Genomic DNA, 23,057 nt, shown 5'->3' on the forward strand with positions numbered 1-23,057 from the left:
TATTTTATAAATAAACAATAGTGTTAATCAAGTCCCTCTCTACTTAAAAACTTTAAATGGTTCCCCACTGCCTACTGAATTAAGTCCAGGCTCCTTAACCTAGAATCCAAGACTCTTTGTGGTCTAAGTTCAACCTCCCTTTCCACCCTCATCTTCTGTTTTCTTCCCCTCCTCTTCCACAAAGTGGACTTTTTGTTGTTCCTTAAACACATCCCATGTTTTCCTGCCTCCATGTCTTTGCAGACATTTCCTTCCTTGTAGGATGTCCTCCTCCCCCAATGCCACCCATCTACCTCTACTTCTCAAGAATCTCCCGTAAGTTCCTACTCAAATGTCATCTCCTCATGAATATTTCCATGATCCCTGTAATTGGATCATTGAATCCTTGAAGAAAAAGCATTGGAAAAAGTGCTGCATTTTCAGTCAGAGAATATAGGTTCAAACACCAGCCCTGCTACTCACTACCCATAATTTTGTCAGGCAGTTACTTAACTTTTCTTGTTCCTCATCTATAAAATGAAGGGGTTAGTCTTAAATGACCTCTAAGTTCCCTTTCATCTCTAAACCTGTCATCCTATAAATATTTTTTGACTTCTTAAGTTAATTTTAACAATTATCAACAAGCATGAACATTTCAGTATTTAAAAAAAGAAATGAGGATTTTATATGAAACTATAAACTCCTTTTATATACAATTGTTTTGAGCCTTTTTAAGGGATGATGTCTTCTTCATCTTTCTATTCTCCACAACGACTAACATAGTACTTTGCTCATAATAGGTCCTCAATAAATATTTGTTGAAGGAATGATTTTCAAATAGTTGCCTCCATGTCCACACAAACAGAATTTAAAGAGGGCATTAATCTTTACATATTTACCTGGATTTTGTCCCTTTTTATTCAAATAGCTGTATTTGCACTTAGAAAACTGCCTAAACACGGAATGACACCAATAGTCTTAGTATTATGAGTATAGGCTTTCCTCATTATTATTTTATTTCCCTTCTTGGGAGTCTTGGGAGGGAAAGAAATCTACAAAGGGATGGAGAGATGTTTTCTAAAAAAAACAAAAGATGAACACAATATATATGTTTGCATATATTTGAATATTGTAAATTGTACATATTTGTATAAAAAGGGCAAGAAAGAAGAAATTATAAATTGGGTTTATAATTCTGTTTTTATGAAAAGTATGCAAACATAGCAGTTGCCTGATTCTGAGTGCTCACTACAAAAATAACAGCCCCCCAATTCAAATACCCTATGTAATATAATGTCAGTACTGCTTATTGAGAGGTACTGATGTTGCTCATCAAGGCAGGAAATACATACGTGGTTAGAGATGAATAATGCTAGTATAATCAGGTTTGGAATTAATGATTGTGCTTATTGCTTTATGTTTCAGGTAAAAAGTCCACAAAAACTCAGAATATTCTCTGTTACTGTCATATGTACAAATATACGTAATATGACTATAATGTGATATGGCATTATTTACCATGAATGTCCAAATTTATCCATCCAAAAGAATGTTATCCACATTAAAATAGTCACCCAGGGACACCATGCACTTATTCCACTGTTCTTGTTATGATTCATTGCAAATACTTTTAGCACTATCTCCTTTTGAGTATACTCAGTGCTGGTAAATACTTATCCTCTAATGGTATATTTGATTTTTAGAAATAGTCAAAAGAGATTAGGAAGTAAGTATGATGAATAAGCTGAATGAATATGAATTTAGGTAATATCTTGGGGGGGGTGAAAAAATGTAGTTATAAAATAAACTATGTTGCAGGGCTCATAAAATGACTCTGGAGGCAATTCCAAGAATATTTGGTCAAATGACAGGATTATAGGACTTAGCACATCACCTCTTCAGGTGACATTTTGGAAGGACAGCATTCATTTGTGACACGTACATTGTGCATATTGTTTAAAAATCAGCCTTCTTACTTTATGGTCCTGACCGATGAATGTGGCTGTTCATTTCCCAAATTAAAAAAAAAAAAAATCTTGTAGTATGTTTGTAGGGTTACTGCTTCACAATGGAAAACATCTCATGTAACTTGGGGAAATCTGAGTTTGTCATGTGTGCTCTTTTTTATAGATTGACCTTCGTGATGACCCCAAAACATTGGCTCGGTTGTTCTACATGAAAGAGAAACCCCTCACTTATGAGCATGGAGTGAAACTTGCCAAGACGGTATGGTAGAACTTGAGTGAGATCTTCAAATTTATTCTAGGAGAACAATTTGGAATGTTCTATATGAGTGCTTTGGAACTGGCGGGAAGGGAGACACTGCCATGCTTTTGCTAATATCCATTTGAAATCAATTCAACAAACATTTATTTACTGCTGGGCACTGAGGGTACAAAGACAAAACTGAAATATCCCTTCTCCCCATAAAGATCACATTCTACTGCGGCAAATAAATATGTAAGTAAGGAAATAGTTATTCCTTCCACATCACAATTTTCGCCATCTTGGTTTCTATAAATCATGGATTGGTATAAAAAATTAAATGAGAATTTGGGGGGAGTTTTGCAGAAGCTGCAGATGACATGTTAAGACCTGTAAATGACACAGAAAAAGTTTAGAAACTCAGAAATGTAAAATATTTGTATAGTACTATATAATAGCAACCCAAATTTTCCAATAAGGTACTGTAAACATTCCATAAAATAAAAAATATTCAGACTTCTTCTCCAGTACAAAGGGAGGACCAAAAAGATGTAGGCAGATTTTATAAATCGTAGAGGTGCTGTGCCCCCAATTGAACTCCCTATGGAAAGGATAACTGTACAAAGTAATTTGGGGGTGGGAAAACCTTAAGAACTATGGAGAAAGGAGAAGGGATCAGAAAAAATTATGGGAAATAGCCTTTGAGCTGATCCTTGAATAGGTGAAAATTCAAAGAGCTAGAAGTGATGAGAGAGAGCATTCCAGGGGGAGAGGTTGTTGTTATTGTGTTCGTCCTTCATTGCCGAAGAAGACCATGGCATCAGACATGATGACATGGCTTGCCCTTGACTTTGTTTTGAGTGAGGGAGGGCTGCACAAGGTCACAAAGGAGAAGAAGGGGATCAGTCTAAGTAACAGCTCAAAGGAGACTGGAATTTTCTGAACAGGGAATATAGAAAGTAGACCAGTTTGACTGGAATCAGAAAATATGAAAGGAAGTGAAGCAAAATCATTTTAAAAAGACAAGATTGGAGCTAGATGATGAAAGGTTTTAAAAGCCAAAGGAGTTTTTATTTATCCTAGAGGTGACAGAGAGCCATTGAAATTTCTGGGGTGACATGATCCAGTGTATGCATTGATTTGATGACTATACAGAAGATGAGAAGAAACTTAAGGCAGAGAGGCCAGTTAGAAGACTGCTGCAGTAGTCTGGCAAGGGGTTGATGACAGCTTGAACTAGGTGAGTGGAAAGGAGACAGATGTGAGAGGATTTAACCTCTCCTGTAGCCTTGTGGGAATGGTACATTTGATTAATGTGTTGTAAAGCAAGATTGTCTGTACCCTAATAAGAAGAAAATTTGGTTAATTAAAACATCTGAGGTTCTTATTGTTTGATTTAACAGCCGCCATGATTACTGTTTGCTGTATTTTATGATAATAAAATCACTCATCCAGTCTGTTTATTTGCAAATCTCACAGCACATTATAGGTGCAACATTTAAATTAGCCTCTAGAGGCATTTTGTGGTTGACTTGGGAAAGACTTTAGACTATCATCTAGCAAATTAATGTGTGCTGAAAAACTTGACAATAATTGACAGAGTGGAATGAGTCCTGGATCTGAAGCCATGGGACCTGGATTCAAATTACAGTTGTATCACTATTTATATGACAAAGAGCAAGTCACTTAACATGGGAGGTGATATAGGGCTTTGGAAATAAGGCTAGATTTGGAATCAGAGAACCTGAGTTCAAATCCCAGTTCTGTCACCTGTGTGACCTTGGACAAGACACTTAAAACCTCTCCAGGCTTCAGTTTCCTCATCTGTAAAAGAATAAAGTTGGAGTAGGTGACCTTGGAAGTCCCTTCTGTCTCTAAATCTACACTCCCTGGGCCTCAGTTTCCTTATCTATATAATGAAGTAGTTGTACTGGAAGGTGTCTACAGCTCCCTGATCCTCTTGGAGAATCTGTGCTGTCAGGAATTTTTAAAAGAATAACTCAGACAAAACATAAGCATGGCAGGAATATGAACTTTTTCACTAGGAATTACAACATACTCACAGCTGGATTTATTTTTTAAATGTCCTTTCTTGGCAGCAAGTTATTTGGTTATGAAAACATTTGGGGAAGTATTTGCTAAGTTCTAGATTCTGCTCATGTCCACTGTGTCTCCCTGTTGCTGCAAATATCTGTCTAAAATTGATACCAAAAAATTCAAGTATTGAGGGCAAACTTCATTTTCTACAGTGAATGTGCTTCTGAAAAGTTTTCTGTAAAACAAATCATACTTTCCAACTGACATTTCACAAGACTGTCAGCTCTGTGGTAGCTCTGCTCCAAGACTATAGAAATTCAAGAAACATAAGTAGTTGGAGCCATATTAAATTTATATTGCTGTTCAATGATTTTTTATTTTTGCAGCTGACGTTCATTGTTTTCCTGGCTAAAGCCAACCTTGGGGGAAAGTTTGAATTCAACACATTCAGATTTTCATGGTTCTACCCTCCTGTCATTCCTTTGGTGGTTTTTCTCTTCCCACCACATTTCATCAAAATTATTCTTATAGCTGTTCTGACCAGAAAGTCTGAGGCTCTTCCCTTTCTGGACTAATTCTTTTGTGAAGGCAAAATAGGCCATCTCTTACCTCAATTCTTACCTAGCCTTTAATTACAAAATGGGTGTCGACTGAGACAAACAGAGACCTGGGAAAGACCTTAGTTCAAAATGGACAAAGTCTCCCACTACATCTTGGGCCATTGCCAGTCTTCTGACCTATATCTTTCCACTGGACCCCAATGACTCTAGAGGAGAGACTGAGGCTGATACTTTGCACAGCTCTGCCTCACGTAAATACAATTCACTTGCAAGTCAAGATATCACCCTCCCAATGTCATTGGTCTTCTTTGAGAACAAAGAACGAACAACACTTCCTTCACCTTTTGCCAATTTTAATTGCTGTCATATCCCCTGCATTAGCTCCCTCTCCCTCTCACCTTCATTCTCTGTTGGCATCTTCCCAGTATGTACCGTTTACTTTCAGGAGAACCTCATTTATAGAATCATGAGTCTAGAGGTAATCTAGTCTACAGTTAAGCTTAAGAGATTTTTAATACAACTATCTCATGTTATAATTAAGGAAAATAAGAAATAAAAAGATAAAGTGGCTCACTCAAGGTCACACAAAGGGCCAGTGAAAGAACTAAGAGTAAAGCCTATGTCTTCTCATGAAAGGCATTGAGGTATAGTACAATGTATGCTGGTTTGGAGGCAGGGAACCTAGGCTCAAATTCTGTTCCTGTTTTTTATTATGTACATGACCTTTGGCAAGTTACATCCTCTCTGTGTCTCAGTTTCTTCATGTGTACAATGAGGGGTCTGGACTAACTGACCTCTGAGATTTCTTCCAGCTCAATGATCCTATGACTCCATTGGTTGTTTTCTTTCAGCTCTTGGGTTTAAACAGGATTAATATTCTTTTTCTCTTTCTATTCATAGCTCAGCAAAGAAGAATGCAAATCTTGCCCCAGGTCACATAAGTAATGGCAAAACTGGGTTAAAGATCTACTACTTCTGATGCCCCGCCTATTAGATGAATGGTCCAAAGAATCTATTAATATTTCCATCTAGCATCAGTTTTTTAACCCAGGGTTTTTGAACTTGCATTTAAAAAATATTTTTGTGTTTATTGTATTTTTGATGTTTTGTGTATTTTTGATGTTTTGTTTATTTTTGACACAACTGGTTTCCTTGGTAATCCTATGTGTTTTATTTTGTTTATTACTCTGAGAAAGGATCCCAAGGCTTCACCAAACTTCTAAAGGGGTCCATGACTCGAAAACATTACAAAGCTTTCATCTAAAAGGTGCTTCTACTCCAGAGGATTCCACCCTCATTTTTCTGTGTGATACACTACAGTATTCCTAGACACACTTGCATTTCCAACTTACTTGGAAGCCTGGAAATCTTGGGCTTTTCCCAGGCTGTACTAAGGCAAGATATGGCAAATCACAATTGAGAGTAGAGATAGAGGGAGTGCCCCTAAGCCTGGATTATTGCAGTAGCCTCCTGACTGATCTCCCTGCCTGAAGTCTCTCCTGCTTCAATTCCATCCTCCATTGAGGTGTCAAATTGGTCTTCCTAAAGCACATTTTCATTCCCCTATTGCCATTCAGTAAACTCTAGTGGCTCCCTATCATTTCCAGAATCCAATATAAAATTCTGTCTGGCTTCTAAAGCCCTGTCTGAACCCTTCCTACCTTTCCAGTCTTCTTAAATCTTACTCTTCTCCACATGATGCAGTGACAAGCCTCTTTCCTACATGTCTCCGTCTCCTGACTCTGGGTATTTTCACAAGCTGTCTGCCATGCCTGTCCTCATCCTCCTGGTTTCCCTGGCTTCCTTAAAGCTTCTATTAAAGTCCCACCTGAAAGAAAATTTCCTTTGTCCTCTACAATTTCTCTGAGATCATCTCCAATTTATCTTGTCTATATCTTGTTTGTATGTAGCTGTTTGCATGAAGTCTCCCTAAGTAGACTGAGAGCAGGGACTGTTTGCCCTTCTTTGTATCCACAGTGTTTGGTCGATAGTAGATGCTTAATAAATGCTTGTTGACTTGACTTAACAGCACCAAACTCCCTAAATGATGGGTTTCTAAATCCTTAGAGTCTTCAAATGACTTTAAGCACCCATATAATTTCTGAAATTGCAACTTGAAAAATTTTAATGACTGATAGGATTTATTACAACCAGTTAGACACACTAACCATAAAATAATTAGAAATATCTTTTGGTATTTTCCAAGATGACTGTTGGGAGTGGCTAAATGGCAAATAGGCATGAGACTGAAGTGTTAATTAGATTCTCATGCTTTCAAGATTTGATAAAAATCAAACAAAATAAATGGGCAGAATCCAAAAACAAATGGATGACAGATTTTATGACATAATTAAGGGAATTTGTCTCTTTTATTTCTCTCTCTTGTATCCAACTGTGTTCTTTAATTACAAAGTAGCTATGTGCCGTTTGCAAAGACCAAACAGTGAAAAAATGAAAGTCGTTTTAAAAATAGCCCTAAACTTTAACATCCAATATCCTCTCCTTTGCTATTTTTCTACCATGAAGTAACATTTTTTCACAGCTACTAAATTTAGGGTACCTTTTTATAAAAGTTACAGAAAATGTTATCAATACTGTCTTCCCTCTCACTTAATGTGATTATTCCCCAAAACTCTAATTTTGGCATTCTGTATCCCCTGCTAAAATGTAAGCTCTCCAAGGCAAAGACTGTCAGCCTTTTATAGTTTTATCCCCAGTGCCTAGTGTGGTACATGGCACATAGGAGGCACTTAGATGTTCCTTCATTCATGTATATAATATCCAAATGCTCTCCGTTAACCATCTCATCATTCCCATAGCTTCAACAACCACCTCTTTGCAGATGACTGACCAATCTAGTCATCAGCTCGACCCAGAGTAGCCTCTGCACCTAGAGGGCAGCCCTGCTACAAAGACCTTAAACTCAAAGCATGTCCAAAAGTACCACCATTCACCTATCTCCTGTGCTCAGAACTTTGGTGCCTTTATTGACACTTTCCTCTCCATCACTTCCTATATCCAACCAGTTACCAAATCCTATTGATTCTATTTCATATCTCCCTTTTCTATGTTGTTATTGCTTATTGTTCACTCGATTCAGTTATGTCATGGCCCCATAGACCAAACTGTCAATGGGATTTTCTTGGCAAAGATATTGGAGTGGTTTGCCATTTCCTTCTCCAGCGGATTAAGACAAACAGGGTTAAGTGACTCACCCAGGGTCACACAGTAAATGTCTGATGCCAGATTTGAACTCAAGAAGACTCATCTTCCTGACTCTAGGCCCATTGCTCTATCCACTGAACCTAACTATATACCTCTTATCCATACCTTTCTCTCTATTCCTGCTGCTATTACCCTAGTGCAGGCCCTCATTCCTACCAGCTTGTATTACTACAAAAGGGGGAAGCTAGGTGGTGCAGTGGATAGAGCAGCAGTGCAGGAGTCAGGAGGACCTGAGTTCAAATCTCACCTCAGACACTTGACACTCACTAGCTGTGTGACCTTAGGCAAGTCACTTAACCCCAATTGCCTCATCCTGGGTCATCTCCAGGCACCCTGATGAATATCTGGTCATTGGATTCAGATGACTCTGGAGGAGAAGTGAGGCTGGTGACCGCACAGCCCTCCCTCACTCAAAACAAAGTCAAGTGCAAGTCATGTCATTATTTCTCTGATGACATGGTCTTCTTTGGCAATGAAGAACGAACACACACATTATTGCATGTATGTCTTCTCACTTTCGCTCCCTTTCTATAATCCAATTTTTATATCATTGCCAAATTAATCTTCTTTTTACATAGACCTAAGCATGCCATAACCTATGGTCAAAAATTATTTGTGGCTCCCTTATACCTACTAAGTAAAGTCAAAATTTCTTTTCCTGGTATTCAAGGCCTTCCACAGTCTGTTACCACCCGACTTTCTAATACCTCATTATTACTTTCCTCCAGGCACTCCATTCTCTAGTCAAACTAATCCCCTCTCTCCCACTCAGATAAACTTTGTACTCCTTCCTATAAGCCTTCACCTTATTCCCCAGATCTCCAACAGCCTCCCTCCTCTTCATTTGTTGAATATTGCCTGCCCTTTTTAAAGGCCAACTAAAATGCCACTCCCCTCCATGAAGTCGTCAGTAAATTCCCTGCTTTGGTAATGACTTTGCCACTTAGACCACACATCATACTTTTTTAGACCTCTTTAGTGCTATATTAGAGGTAGCTAGATGGCTCAGCCAACAGAGAAGGAAATCAGTACCTTTGCCAAAAAAACCCCATGGACAGTATGGTCCATGGGGTGAAAAGTCAGACATAACTGAACAGCAATTGATGCAATACTCTGTGTCCTACAGTATTTGTTATATGTATATGTCTATATAGGTTATATATTATCTATTATAATTATTGTTTTTATTTTTATTATCATGTTATGTGACCCTGGTTACTTAAGTATCTATTTAAGTAATCCCTCACTGGTTTTATATCCATCATTGCTCATTTGGCATCTTAATTTTTATATACTTAAAAAAACATGTAGACGACATGACCATGGGCTATCCAGTTCCCACAGTGCTTGGGGCTAAGAAAATAACAAACAAAAGGGGTTATTTTTGGTACAAAAAAATGCTTTCAAAACTCCAAAAAATAAAAATCAAAAACCAAACCAATTTACCCTAGCCCCCTCCATGTGAACCAGTAGCTGGGACAGAGAGCAAAAGGATGTTATCCAAAAGCAGTAGTTACCAAACCCAACTCTATCCATAAGCTGATCTCTGGTGGGATTTCATGTCTTCTTTTTTCCTCTTTTATGTTTCAGATTGGAGCACAGTGCTACTTGGAATGTTCAGCCCTGACACAAAAAGGCCTTAAAACAGTCTTTGATGAAGCAATACTCGCCATTTTTCACCCCAAAAAGAAGAAGCAACACTGTTCCAGATGTTGCCACAGCTGCTGCACCATTGCATGAGATGATTTGAGATACTGTTCCAAGAACCAAGAGGAGTGAGGACACCACTTCATCTTGGGGCTCCGATATGCCCCTAGAGGGAGTACATGACCACAGCAAGAATTTACTTCAAACCAAAGTCTTACTCCAGTCTATGAGACTTCACGTTAGTCAACCAAATATTCTTTTCTTCCTCGAGTCCAATACTCTACAAAAAAATGCACTGAGCCAATATTACAGTCAGAACAGCTGGTAATGATGTTGAAAACAAAATAAAAGACATCGTACATCTTTGTATCTTCACCTCCAGTGAATGTGAAGATGTACAGAAAATTCTCCAGACTCTGTATCAGACCCTAGAGACATATTCAGTTACAGTTCGGCAGCTTTAACAGATGCCTTTAACAATATACCCAAATCCAATACTAATTTATCAGTCAAACTTTTTTCCTATCCATATTTGTCTTACACAGATTTATTATGTTTCAAGAAGCTTGTTTTATCTTGATGTATCCCACAAATCAGCCTATGCAGGGCCTGTTTCACTAACATTTTATATTTTCAATCTTCACACCAAAGACTTCAGAACCAACGTTTACCTCCAATCTCACTTCTGAATATAAGAAGCCAAAGAAAACTTTGAGACCCTATATCTATATGCTTCCCAAGGTTGACCAAGAGAGAAAGCCATGGGAATTTTTAGAGACTTCAACCAAAAAAGTGCATCCTTATTTTTGCCAGAAGTCCTTACACATGAATCAAGGTATAATGGAGTCTGTGGGTAGCCTGATTGTCAAAGTGTTTAAGCATCATAGCCTATTTGATGATGGAATTTTAGAACTAGGAGGATTTCCAGAGATCATCTTCCATTTTACAAAAAGAGGAAAATGAGGCTTGGAGAACTTAGAGCCTTGTCTGAAGTGATTCATGGATCAGAGAAATCTCTGTTTCTCACCCAAATTGGAGGAATGGGACAGTTCCTAGAAATGTCTGGAAATGGGTGGAATTAGTCTCAGTCTCCATTCTCCCTTTTTTGCCCACACCTCTTTATCCTTCCTCTTGTCAAAACCTGCTCCCAAGAAAGAATTTGAAAATCTTCACCCTAAAGACAAAAGGTCTGATTTAATGCAATTAATTAATTAATCAACAAGCACTTCTTAAGTACCTACACAAAACTCTGCCAGATACTGTATATTCTCTCTGAGCAGTTGTACTGTAATTGGCTACAGAGCCATAAGTAGGACAGAGCAACCATGACTTTGCCCCAAATTTAGATGGTGCAAAAAATTTAACAAATATGCTCCTTAAGAAACAATTGAATGCAGCAACTATTTCCCTAGAATAATTATGTAAAATAAGGAGCTACTAAATCAATAATGCCCATCTGGGAGCCATCATAGTTAGTGACTAGTTCCCCTTCCAATTCAAACTGGTTTGTCTTAAATATTTCTTATATAGATGAATATACATATGTTAATATATATTCATATCATGAATTACAAAGATAATTTGGGGGCACAGTTTCATGTTGCTAGCCCCAAACATTAAAATTACGAGTTATATATCTGTTAGTCAAATACATCCTGAAGCTACAGAGTGAAAAAGTTCCCAGGGCATAATTTCAAACATCCACTAGCATGTAGAAGAGTTACTTGTTGGATCAGCAAGACATTCCCAGCCATCTGAAATTATGCCCCAAGGTTATCTATCTGCTCTGTCCATGTGGGAGTCCTTTCCCAGGACTGCTGAACAGCTAGTCTCAAAAAGTCTCTAAAGATCAATCATGTTTGTCTCGAAGGATTTGATCACTTTCTACTAATTGCCTAACTCGCAATAGCTTCTCCTGGTCATTACACAGTGCATCCTATTTTATGTCAGTAGCTTTCCTCAGTATGGGTTACCTAGGGTAAGATGCATTTTCTCATCACTGGTTCTGCCTTCTTCCTATACTCATCTTCACAGGTGACTTTTCAGGAGATGTCTTAGTATCATATTCAGAAATTGTTTTTTACTCAAGTTACAGACTCATATAAGAAACTTATACCTAGGGGTATAAAAATTAACAAGTAATACTGGGGAATCAAATTAAGTCTTTCCTTTTTCTCTAAGACTCTTCCCTGGAACCAGTCTTTTTTTTCCACAATAGAGCAAGTTACTGCTATGCTCTTAATTAGAAGCCATAAGAACTTTTTAATCCATTTTACAGATACCCTGGAAATGCTTAGGGAATGTCTTAATTTTATTCATTTTTATCTTTTACTTTCTCTTTAAAGTTCTGTTCTCAGACATAGAGTGACAGTATTTATGCTTCTGAACATTGCCAGGTCCAGATGATATTAAAAGAAGATCTGTCTATGAAGCAGCTACAGGAAGAGGGAGGGTAGGCTTGAAATAAAATCACATGAGAAGCATAGAAAGAAACTGCAGGGGACAGAATCATTCATTCGAAATTTCCTTAGGAAGTTGGTCTATCTTGCATATAATCCCCTGAATATGTAGGAAGTACGTGATATTTGCCATATCCCTTCCATCTCTTCCTCTCCCTCTTCCGTCCCTCCTTTGATTTTATTTTTTTTACCTTCTTATCTGATCCCTTCTCTAACGTATACATACATTGAAAAAAATAGGAAATCTGTAAGTGGAACACAGATAGTAAGAGGAAACAAAATACTTTTCAGCTTTTGCAACTAGAGATCCATAGGCTATAAAATATGACTCTATAGAGACCACCAATTTTATCTTGTTCATGTAGTAATAATGATTTAGCAGGCTTACAAATGAAATATGATCAGCCAGTTTTGCTATGATATCACACACTAGCTTCTTGCTAAATGCTATCTAGTTAACATTTGCTGGTATGATTCAGAAACAGAGTGACATTCAGTAGCCACACTGAGGAAAGTTTTCAGGATTTATACACAGCCTTGCCATGTCTCTCTGGGTTTGTACCCACCTACTGGACAATAGGGATTAACTTAATTGTTGTGTAAATGTTTCTTCATTTACTCCTTCAAACCCTGGAAATGAAATTTAGCATTCTAGAAGTAACTAGTCAGTCACAGGATATGGAGCTGGGCAGTACCTCAGAGCTCACCTAGTTCGTGAGATCAAGCTCTTCATTTTATAGAGAAGGAAAATAAGAAAATGATATGGGGAGGCTCAAGGTCATAGGGGTTGTAAGGAGAAGAGCCAGGATTTAAACCAAGATCTGCTCATTCTAATTCTTTTAAACCACACTGCCTCTTGTAAAATCCAAAGAAGGAATGAAAAGGCCTATATGACCTAATCCCTCCACCCCAAAATCAATCACTTGTTCACTAATTAATGGCAGAACCAGGTTCATTGGGTTTTATTGCACATGTATGCGTAATGACCATCTCTAATCCAACTAACTCATTCTACAAATGAGGAAACTGAGGTCTAGAGAGCTTAGGTGACTTTGCCAAGTTCACACAACTAATTAGTGGCAGAACTGGATCCCCTAACTCCCAAACTAATGGCAGGTTAGTATATAGCTCAAACACACTGGCTTATGAAATTTGTTGAATGAATAAATAGATGGATGAATAAGTAATTTAAAAGCTTCACTAGGCATGGGTATGAAAGCTTGGTCAACCTGAGGATGGTAGCTTTTAAATCTATTGGGGAAAACCTATTTGCATGTGCATCTTTTCTTGTTAAATTGGCTGACTGGGCAAACCTTATGAAAAATGTATATCCAAGTGCAAAATCTCCAGGGAGGGTAATAATTAGATGCACCAGACAAATGCTAACAAGGTCCAGAAATGCAATGAAAGCATGGGTTATGTCTAGTGGAATTTCCATCTTTAGCTGTGTGTCCAGTCTTATTTGGGGGAAATTTCTTTGAGAAATCTACCAAGGAGATTCTTGCTCACTCATGAATAACTAGGACATAAGCATGCTCTAGCATTCTACTTTTAAAATTTCACTGCAGAAAATCACAATGAAACTTGAATGGATAATTCTAGTCTCTTCTTTTTTGTTCTCTTGAAGAGGCAATTATGTCAAAACTAGACCTTTTTTTTCCCTTTTAATCAGGTTCTACTCTGGCAAGTCTGTACTGCATGATTTTCAATTTGATGGTGACTCAAAAGGCAGAATTAATGCTCAAGCTGGAACCATTTAGTTTTATTTTTAGCCATGGTTTTCTCAACCATTCCTGCATGGGAGGTCAGTACTGTGCTGAGCAGAGGTCAGAGAAGTAACTGCCTAGGAAATTGCTTATGTGGGACATGAGGTGGTACTATCAGAGAAAGAATGACTGAGCACCAGGTCTCAGGGTCAGTGCCTCGTCAAACTGCCATATGTCCTGAGTGTCTCAGTATCTAAATGGGTCTTCTTTTGAAAGGAAGAGAATTCTCTCCAAGCAGGAAGTATTAGTTTACTGAAGCTTTGTAAAAATAATAATAATAGTAAATATAGGTAGATATATAGATAGGTAGATATCATAAACTTAGACTTAAAGGGACCTTAGGGCCGTCTACTCCAACATCTTCATTTTACAGATGAGGAAACTGAGGCCCAGAGAGATTAAAGGACTTGTCCAAATTCACACAGGCAAAAAGAGACTGAGACAGGATTCTGATTATTTTCAGACTCTTACTAGCTAAACAGTTCTTATCATCAAAGGTGGATTTAACCAGTCAGATTTTCCCTCCAGTGGAGATTATTTACTTTAAGATCTATAATGTAATCAATGTAGATGTGCTCTCCATTATTGAAAATATGTAGCCTATATGGGCATGTACTCAGCATTTCATTTGCTGATACAGCCTTTAAGGGCCCAGGATTACCTCCATTCGCCCAACAAGTCATCCAAGGAGATGACTTGCCTGGGGAGAAAAATTAAAGAATTCTGCATTTTTTTGGTCAACATGAGAATGGTGGCTTTTGAATGCGTTCGGACAATTGCACACTAGGACAACTGATTGCATTGGCATAATGTTTATTCACTCTAGGGTTAGGTAGTCAAGGAGTAACATGCTTTATTACGGCAATACTTCCTCCACAAGATGACACCAGTGTGAGTGAATTCATAAGCTTTCTAGGCCTTAGTTTTCTCATATGTAAGATGAGTGTTAGACTAGATGACCTCTATGTTCCCTTACAGTTCTAAATTTGTGATCCCATGACCTTTCTCTCTCCTGGAGTATCATTTGCTCTTTTTTCTCAGAAAGTCATAAGCTGTGAGCCAACTTAAAGATTCCATCTGTCTTTTCATTGCCAGATAAGTCAGTAAAAAGACAGTTACGTGAGATGGAAATGTCACCATATACACTCTTGGTGAGACTCAAGCAGTGACATCTTAAAAATATTCCCTAGGCTGATACTCAAATTAACTACATAAGCCAGCCAATTTAAAAGGCTGATGCTCCCTTTTATTTCATTTGTCCCTTGGGCTTCTTGCTAAGCTCACTTCCCATCTAACAGTGGTAAGTGAATGACCAAACTCCTCATGGACCATTACACCAAATAAGGGAAAAGTAGAATCTATTTTGACAGAAGGCAAGTCTGAAGAAACATAGGTCAGAGAAGCCATTGAGTTTTTCTGATGTTTAAAAGGAAAGCAAAAAATTACCAAGCCAAAAACAAGTATTTCCAAAATACAATAAGCTCTTTTCATGGGGAACTTGCCAGTCTCATAAGGAGCCTTGATAAAACTCAAATGTGGGAACCAAAAAATCATGTGGGTAAAAGAAGCTGAATAAAGTTACTCACCTCATGGCTCAGGAGAGGCTGTATACATTCCAGTATGATAAAATAATGACTTAGTGCTAAGCATGGCATCTCCTGAACAACGCATTACAGGTATTCTCTGCCTGAAGGAATTCTAATTCTAGAGTTTCTTGACATTTCATTCATCCATTCAACAAATATTTTATTTTTAAGAATGACTGGATACTAGTCAGACCCTCCAACATATGGCATCTTGCCCTCTGATTATAACACTTTTATGAGTAAGGAACATCTGGAGAGCAAAACATAGCCACCATCTCAAGACTAATCTGCGATGGTCATAATTCTTTCCATGTGCTCCAAAGGGCTCTACAAATTTTTCTTGAACATTAGTGATCAGGATCTTAGTATCTCTACACCAAAGCAAGAGCCTCAGCTACCTTGATTCATATGGCAGGACATTCACTAGGGCCCCATACATTTTTTGAAGATCCTGTTCCCTCTTGCAAAGGTTTCCATTATACTTCTCTCCAAGTAGTAACACTAGCCCAGACACCATTTGGTTTTAATGGCTGTAACCCAGGGTATGATGGCAACCTGCAGCATGAATTCCTGTGCTCTCTAAGTCACGGGTTCAGAAAAAAATAAAACAGCTCCTTACAGAAGCCCTAAGCATTCTTCCATCAGGTGGCTTTTTATTTCCAATCGATAAATGTTTATTAAGCACCTACTACTTTTACAACCTAAAGTTCAGACCCTGCCTATGGAAAGATTGCAAACTTCTTTGAAAATTTCCAGCAAGTCACAATAGCATAGCGTAAGGAATCTTGATCATGGAATCCAGAGGAGCTGCTTTTAAATCCTGCTTTGCAGCCTGACTAGTTGAATTAGCCCTGAATAAGTCATTTGACCTCCCTGTGCCTCAGTTTCCCCAGTATATGCAAAGGGAATAATAATAGCACCTCCAGGGTTACTATGAGATTGAGATATGGGAAGTATTTTGCAAACACTGAAGCACTACACAAATGTCAAATATCATTTTAAAATCCAAAATGGCCTTTCACCCGAGATTGATTTTAATAGGACAAATTCATCACAATTTCCTTTCTGTTATAAGCATTCATAGGAGGTACTAGGAAACGATCATCAATCTCATAGCAGTCTCCTAAGTGGAAGTGTATCTATCTGCCTCCTGACTTTCACCACAAGATTTCTCAGTATTACTTCTTTTTACTTCTTTTCCTGATGCACAAAATGAATAATATATCTTTGTTTTCCTTTTGGGACAAATGAATATGAGAAGGAAAAAAGGAGAGGGCAGATTTGGTGTATACTATTGTTTTGTATCACACGTAACCCTATATGCCTACTCTACAAGCTTTATTCCCAAACTCCTTACTTGCCTTTCCCTTCAAAATGACATTGCAGTTTTGAGATATCTGGTGAGATCCACCATTCAAATGAACATTTTCCCACTGAATTGAGCCCATCAATGTCGAAAACCCAAAATCTGAGCCCTGAACTTAGCACAGTTATTCTCACCTCCATAATTCCCATCCAGCAAATAGGTCAGAGTCATGTGATAAATTCACCCTTGTGGCAAAGGAGTGTCTGTCCTGGAGCTCTGATTCAAAATTGATTATGCTGGAATTTGCATTGGGATATGTCCAAAGGAAAACTATATGTTTGTTTAAATGAGGAAAGACCCTTGGCTTCTTGATCTGGCCCCAAAGTGATCAAAATTTCATATTTTAAGACATTCCACAAAATACAGGTATGCCTATTCATTTTTGGTGGAATTGGGAATTAGTATAAGCATTCTTCAGAGTAATTTGGAATTATATAAATAAAGTAGCTAAAATGTTCAAACACTTTGACCCAGAAATTCCCCCATTAGGTTTACACCACCAGGAGATCACTGACAAAATGAAAGGCTTCACATACACTAAAACATTTATAGTAGCACTTTTACTGGTAATAAAGAACAGAAAATAAAATAGATGTTCATCTATTGAGGAATGGTAACTAAATTATGACACATGAATATTATGGAATGTTACTGTGCTGTAAAAGATGATTGGGACAGAGAAGTACAAACTTACATGAACTGATGCAAAATAAAAGTAGTAGAGCCAAGAAAATAGTATTTACAATGACTACAATAATGTGAATGGAAGGAATAACCAAATGACAAAATAAATTAATGACAAAATAAAATTAATCTTGTAAAATTACAAAGGACAAATTTAGTCCCAAAAGAAAAAATAAAACACCTCATCCATTCCTTTGTAGAGGTGTGGGATATTGTATATAATGTCAATTTTTTTCAATGTATTGATCATTTTTGCTGATTTTTTTCTCTTCTTCCTCTTTTTCTTTAAAAAGCTTACTTGGAAATAAGGGATGATTCTCTGGGAGAAGGGAAAGATGCAGAGTGAAATGTAGGTGTTATAAAAACAAAAGCTATTAATAAAAGTCTATGAGAGAGAGAGAGAGAGAGAGAGAGAGAGAGAGAGAGAGAGAGAGAGAGAGAAAGAGAAATCTACAACTAACCAGGACAATAATATTGGTATTTTTTTTTATTGGAAAGAGGACAAATTTTTACTTTTTTAAAGAAACTGGTTTTTAAATTTCACTGAGTCAAATAGATTCCAAAGGGATCCTCTGTGTAAATTTGAAGGGGGCAAAGGGGTATAAGTTAGAAGACATAAGTTAAAAATAGCCATGTGGACATAGGCTAGCAATTTATGTCACTTTGATTCTAATATTCTCAATGTATTATTCTCTGTAATATCTTCTGGAGTCTAAAGAGAAGCAATACATGGAAAACAAGAAAAAATGTGATGTTCAATCATTTTATCTTATATAGGAACAATTTTCAAGCTAACAGGATTAACTTTCTATTTTAAATACATAATTCTATGTCTCTATTTCCTTGATATAATGACTATTAACAATCCATTGATATCCTTTATTATATGTGTACATAATATATTTTAAGAAAATAAATATCCTTTCAAATGACAAAAAGCATTTAATGTTGCCAGCTGGGGAGAACATAAGTGGGGAGGGGCAAAAGACACTTTTTTCTTTGAATAAACAATCCAGTTTTTACAATTGAAGGTGCTTTGGGAAATTTCTATTTTGTTGTTCAGTCATTTCAGTCCTGTCCAACTCTTTGTGACCCCATTTGGGGTTTTCTGGGTAAAAATACTGTGGTTTGCCATTTCCCTCTCCAGTTCACTTTACAGATGAGGAAACTGAGGCAAACAAGGTAAAGCAACTCACCCAAGGTCACACAGCTAGTAAGTATCTGAAGCAAGATTTGAACTCAGGAACATGAATCTTCCTGACTCCAGTCCCAGCACTCTATCCATTGTGCCACCAAGCTGTCAGAAATCTCTATAGTTGATTATAAAAATGAAAGTGTTCAAGTGATTGACATATTTTTCTATTTTTTTATTGATGTTAATGTATGATTATTTTTCATATCACCTTTGTATTCCTAGCACCTAGTACTGGGCCTTTTACTAAACAGACACTTAAAATGCTTCAGGGATTATATTGGATTGCAACTGACTTTCCTATTTACTAGTCTCAATCCCTTGCAATCTTGGTACTTTTTACAATCCAATCTGCCTCTCTCTACCTGGGTAGGGATTTCCCTATCCCAACTCAACTTTTACTTAAATCATTAACAGTATGGTATACAACAGAAATAACCAGATCATCTTGAAATTGGAAAGTGGTTTTCTTATGGAAAAATAACCATGGTGCCATGCTTCTCTTCCTCCTAGCTATCTCATTCTGTCTCTTGCCTGGTTTTTTTTTTTTGACCTCTAGCCTTTCATTACTCATTATTCTCTCTAAATTTTCCCACATCTTCCATTACTGGAATAACCAAAGGCATTTAATATACTGAGAAGATCTTGTATGTCTGTATCAAATTGAATCCCAAGTTACCAGTCCTCTCATTAAGCACTTAGAGGAGAAGCCAAGAGATTTCCTTACCATATTTGGGATTACCACACAGTAATCATCCTAGTGAATAATATCTTCCTAGTGTTGAGTTTGATAATTCTAAGAATCAAAATTTTACCAACTTACAAACCCAAACAATATTTTTCATCAATTTAAACTTTCAGAATTAAAAGAAAAACTGTCTTCCAAAAGATACAGTGGTTATAAACGTGACCACTTAATAATTGACTGAAAGAAGCTGGAAGGAAAGCAGTGCTTATCATTTTTATGAAAGACTTTCCTGGGTTAATGAGGTCATCCCATGCAGCAGGAAAACTTAATGGAATATGTTTTGTTTTATATACGCTTCATTATTTTCAGTTAAGTGCTCTCAGTTCATTTGTTTCACCTCTGAGATACTTTTGATTACATGAAAAACCTAATTAAATTTGAGTAATAAGTAGGACCTTGCTATGAAATTACATAAATTGTATGTCATTCAGAGAGAAGGCTGTAAATCAAGAGAGGGAGCCTAGGAAATATTAATTTCCAACAATGAATCTGACATCAGCTCACTAACAGGGTGCTGACTTCAGAGGTAAAATAACATTGGAGAATTTATTTTGGTCATCTTTTGAGGACAAAGAGTATTAAGAAGCAAACAAATGAATTCACAAAAACAAATTATCACAAAAGGCTCTCTTGCCCTTTAATAATTGTAAAATAAACAACTCTCAGCAATAAGTTAGTTTGTTTTGGAGGTAGCTGTCACTAATTATCTTTTCATCACACTGTGGCACAAGACATATTTGCAAAGAAACCCAACTATGTTCTTCTATGTCCCCATTTGGTCTTACCCCCAAATTGCCTCTAAAGTTGCCCTTGCCTTTGAGTCTTGACTTTTTTACAGAGGTCATTTTGTCTAGTCCCCTCACTTTATAGATCAGAGGGTTGAGGCCCAATGAGGTTAAGTGACTTTTAGAGTCATACAATTAGACTCTTTCCAAATCTCTCACTCTTTCCACTGTATCCTGCAGTAACATAATACAACTTATGTCTAGGTTTTCTCAAATGTGGATTAAAGGGGTGCCAGATTTAGTTCTCAAGTACTTTTAGCATTTTAAAGCACTAAATGTATGTCAGGTATAAGACATCCTTTATTTCTCCCAACAGGAAAATTCAAAAGATGAAAATTACTTAAGGAAGTGTATAGAGAAAAAAGAGACACACACAGAGTATTTAAATAGCCCATTTTTTTCCAAAAATAGTGAATTAGACTTGAGATTGGCATAAGGGCAACCATCATTTGACATTCTAATGAATCTCTTTTCCAGATATTTATATACCCCAAGATTTCTATACCTTTCCCCAGAGAGCTACTGATCAAGCAGTCTCCTTCCCTCTGGACCTGCCCAGTCTGCTTTGCTCTACAAGCAGGACAATGAATGGGATCCATGTAAGCTTTTGCTGTCCAGGAAATCTCCCTTCTCTGTCCATAAGGCTAGGGTGTGGAATCATATTATCTAGAGATTTCAAAATGCTCCCTCAGGAATTGAGGTTCACAAATATTGTTCATTAAATCCCTTCTTGGATCACATACAACCACATCTATACCTCTACCATGTGTTTGTACTATAAGTCACCATCAAATTCTCTGGAGCTGGAGAAGGAAACTATTTATAGGCATAGGTCTACTCCACAGCCTTCTGGTCTGCCTTTTCAAAGTCCTAGAATGAAAGAGACAAAAATGACAGAATTGATTTCACTCTTATAAAACACAGGAAGGAATGGCTCTTCCATTAAGAGTCTTATCATCTTGAGTCAATCAATCATCTTGAGATTCCAATTTCCTTTCATCAAAGTGCCAATGGTTATGCTCACATTCCATGGAGAGGTGCCTTTTAGATGTCTCCAAAGAGCCACACCTTGTAGCCCCATTATGCTGACTGAGGAAGTCATCAGATTGAAAGATCAGTGACTCCCCTGGTCATCCCTACCCAAATTGTTACAGACTAAACTATTTATTAGAACAAGTTAGAAAGAATTAAGTACGAATCAATTCATTTTTCATTGTTTTTATCTTTATATCTTCTGTAAATGCAAAAGGTATTTTTCTTTCAATATACTATTAGAATACCAAAGGTCATCTGATTTTTATAGTGATCAAGGCCAAATCCAAAGTGCAGTACTTATTCTATGAATAAGGAGACTTCATTTTCTTTGACATTAATTATTCAACATGTTAAAGAAAATAACCAGCAAGAACAGACTGGCTCAGGGTCAGGCTTAAAGCTGAAATTACTTTGGGAAATTTAAGTAGTTAATTCTGATAATAGGTCCCTGGAAGAACAAATAGGATTATCACATTAAAGATCTAGAAAGCAGGGACTAATTCTCTGTAGCCCACCAATTATGGAGCTGTGTACCTATACCTCATCAAAGGATGCGCATACATCCCATTTTAATAAAGTGACAAGCAGTTCTACTGGACAACTTTGGTGTCAAATAGTTTGCTTTATACCTGAATTTTCCAGCTAGTCAAAAGTTTATCCCTTTAAGAGTCAAAATTTCATTTTAATTATTTCTGAAGGAAATTTTTCTAAAATATCTTATGTATTTTTTTCTTGTTTAATACTTTGCTAAATCTAAATTAATCTTTTCTTGATGACTTGGGGTTCATTATTCTAAACATGAACAGATCTTGGTTTAACTAGAAACAACACTGGATTCAGCGTAAGAGAAATCAAGCATCAAATTCTTATTCTACCACTTACTAATTGTGTGACGAAGTCACTTAACTGTTTTGGGCATCAGTTTCCTCATTCATAAAATGGAAGTTTGCTAAGGTACCTTTCCAAGGACCTTAGTCAAGACCTTGAAAATTAAGGGACTTTCAAGTCCCTTTCTAGCTCTTATAGTGCATTATAATACCATAATGACTTCAAAGGCTATTGAGGCCCATGCAGCCATTTGCCCACATATGAAGTTCCATTAAGTGTGAGTGTTAGTGTGAATAATGAATCCTATGAAGTGGTCACATGTATTTGAATTTGCACACTTTGAAGAGATAATTGCATAAAATATGGTCATTGGTTCTAGCCTATTGGAAATATGCAGTGCAAATTCAAATAATTCAACTACTTTACTGAATTCCTTATTCACACTAATTAGGACCTAGCTTTAAAAGGCTGCTGTCAGTTTGCTGCTCATACATATAATTATATGAGAGAGGGTTGAAGGCAGCTCTTGGTTCTTCTATACTTAAAGTGCAAGAACTTTGTAGTAGCTCTTTTCTCAGCTATCATTACATGACTTTTAGCAAGTGACTTCAGCTCTACAAAATAGATGCACTAGAAAATCTTCTGTGTTTTCTGCCACCTCTAATACTTATGATTCTTCCCTTTTAGAAATCTATTAAATTTACATTCAGTTTTCAGGTGATATTCCGTTGTAGGTGAGGTGACCAGAAATCTAATTGCTTAATAAATGACGTCTTCTACTACTTCACTTAGAAATTACCCTTATTGCTATGATGGATTCCAAGGTCTGTGTGGACCAGGATTGATTGCCTATTCTTTAATATATACCTCCAAAAGCTTTGTGGAATACTATGCAACTTGTGAGTGCTTAATAAATACTTATTCAATGACTAATGTAGATTTTCTTAACAATAAT

The 23,057-nt window shown here is 37.0% G+C and overlaps 1 protein-coding gene across 1 annotated transcript in view; it reads left to right on the plus strand.

Annotated features, from left to right (window-relative positions):
• Positions 1–11,506, plus strand: part of RHOJ (ras homolog family member J) — a 129,442-nt gene extending 117,936 nt beyond the window's left edge. The window contains exons 4-5 of the mRNA XM_072629413.1: positions 2,110–2,205; positions 9,597–11,506. Coding sequence (XP_072485514.1) covers positions 2,110–2,205; positions 9,597–9,746 — 246 coding nt within the window. The 3' untranslated portion in view covers positions 9,747–11,506. The remainder of the gene's footprint in view (positions 1–2,109; positions 2,206–9,596) is intronic.
• The last annotated feature ends 11,551 nt before the right edge of the window (positions 11,507–23,057 follow it).

This window comes from Notamacropus eugenii, chromosome 1 (assembly GCF_028372415.1).
Source record: "Notamacropus eugenii isolate mMacEug1 chromosome 1, mMacEug1.pri_v2, whole genome shotgun sequence".
In the NCBI taxonomy this organism is placed as follows: Eukaryota; Metazoa; Chordata; class Mammalia; order Diprotodontia; family Macropodidae; genus Notamacropus; species Notamacropus eugenii.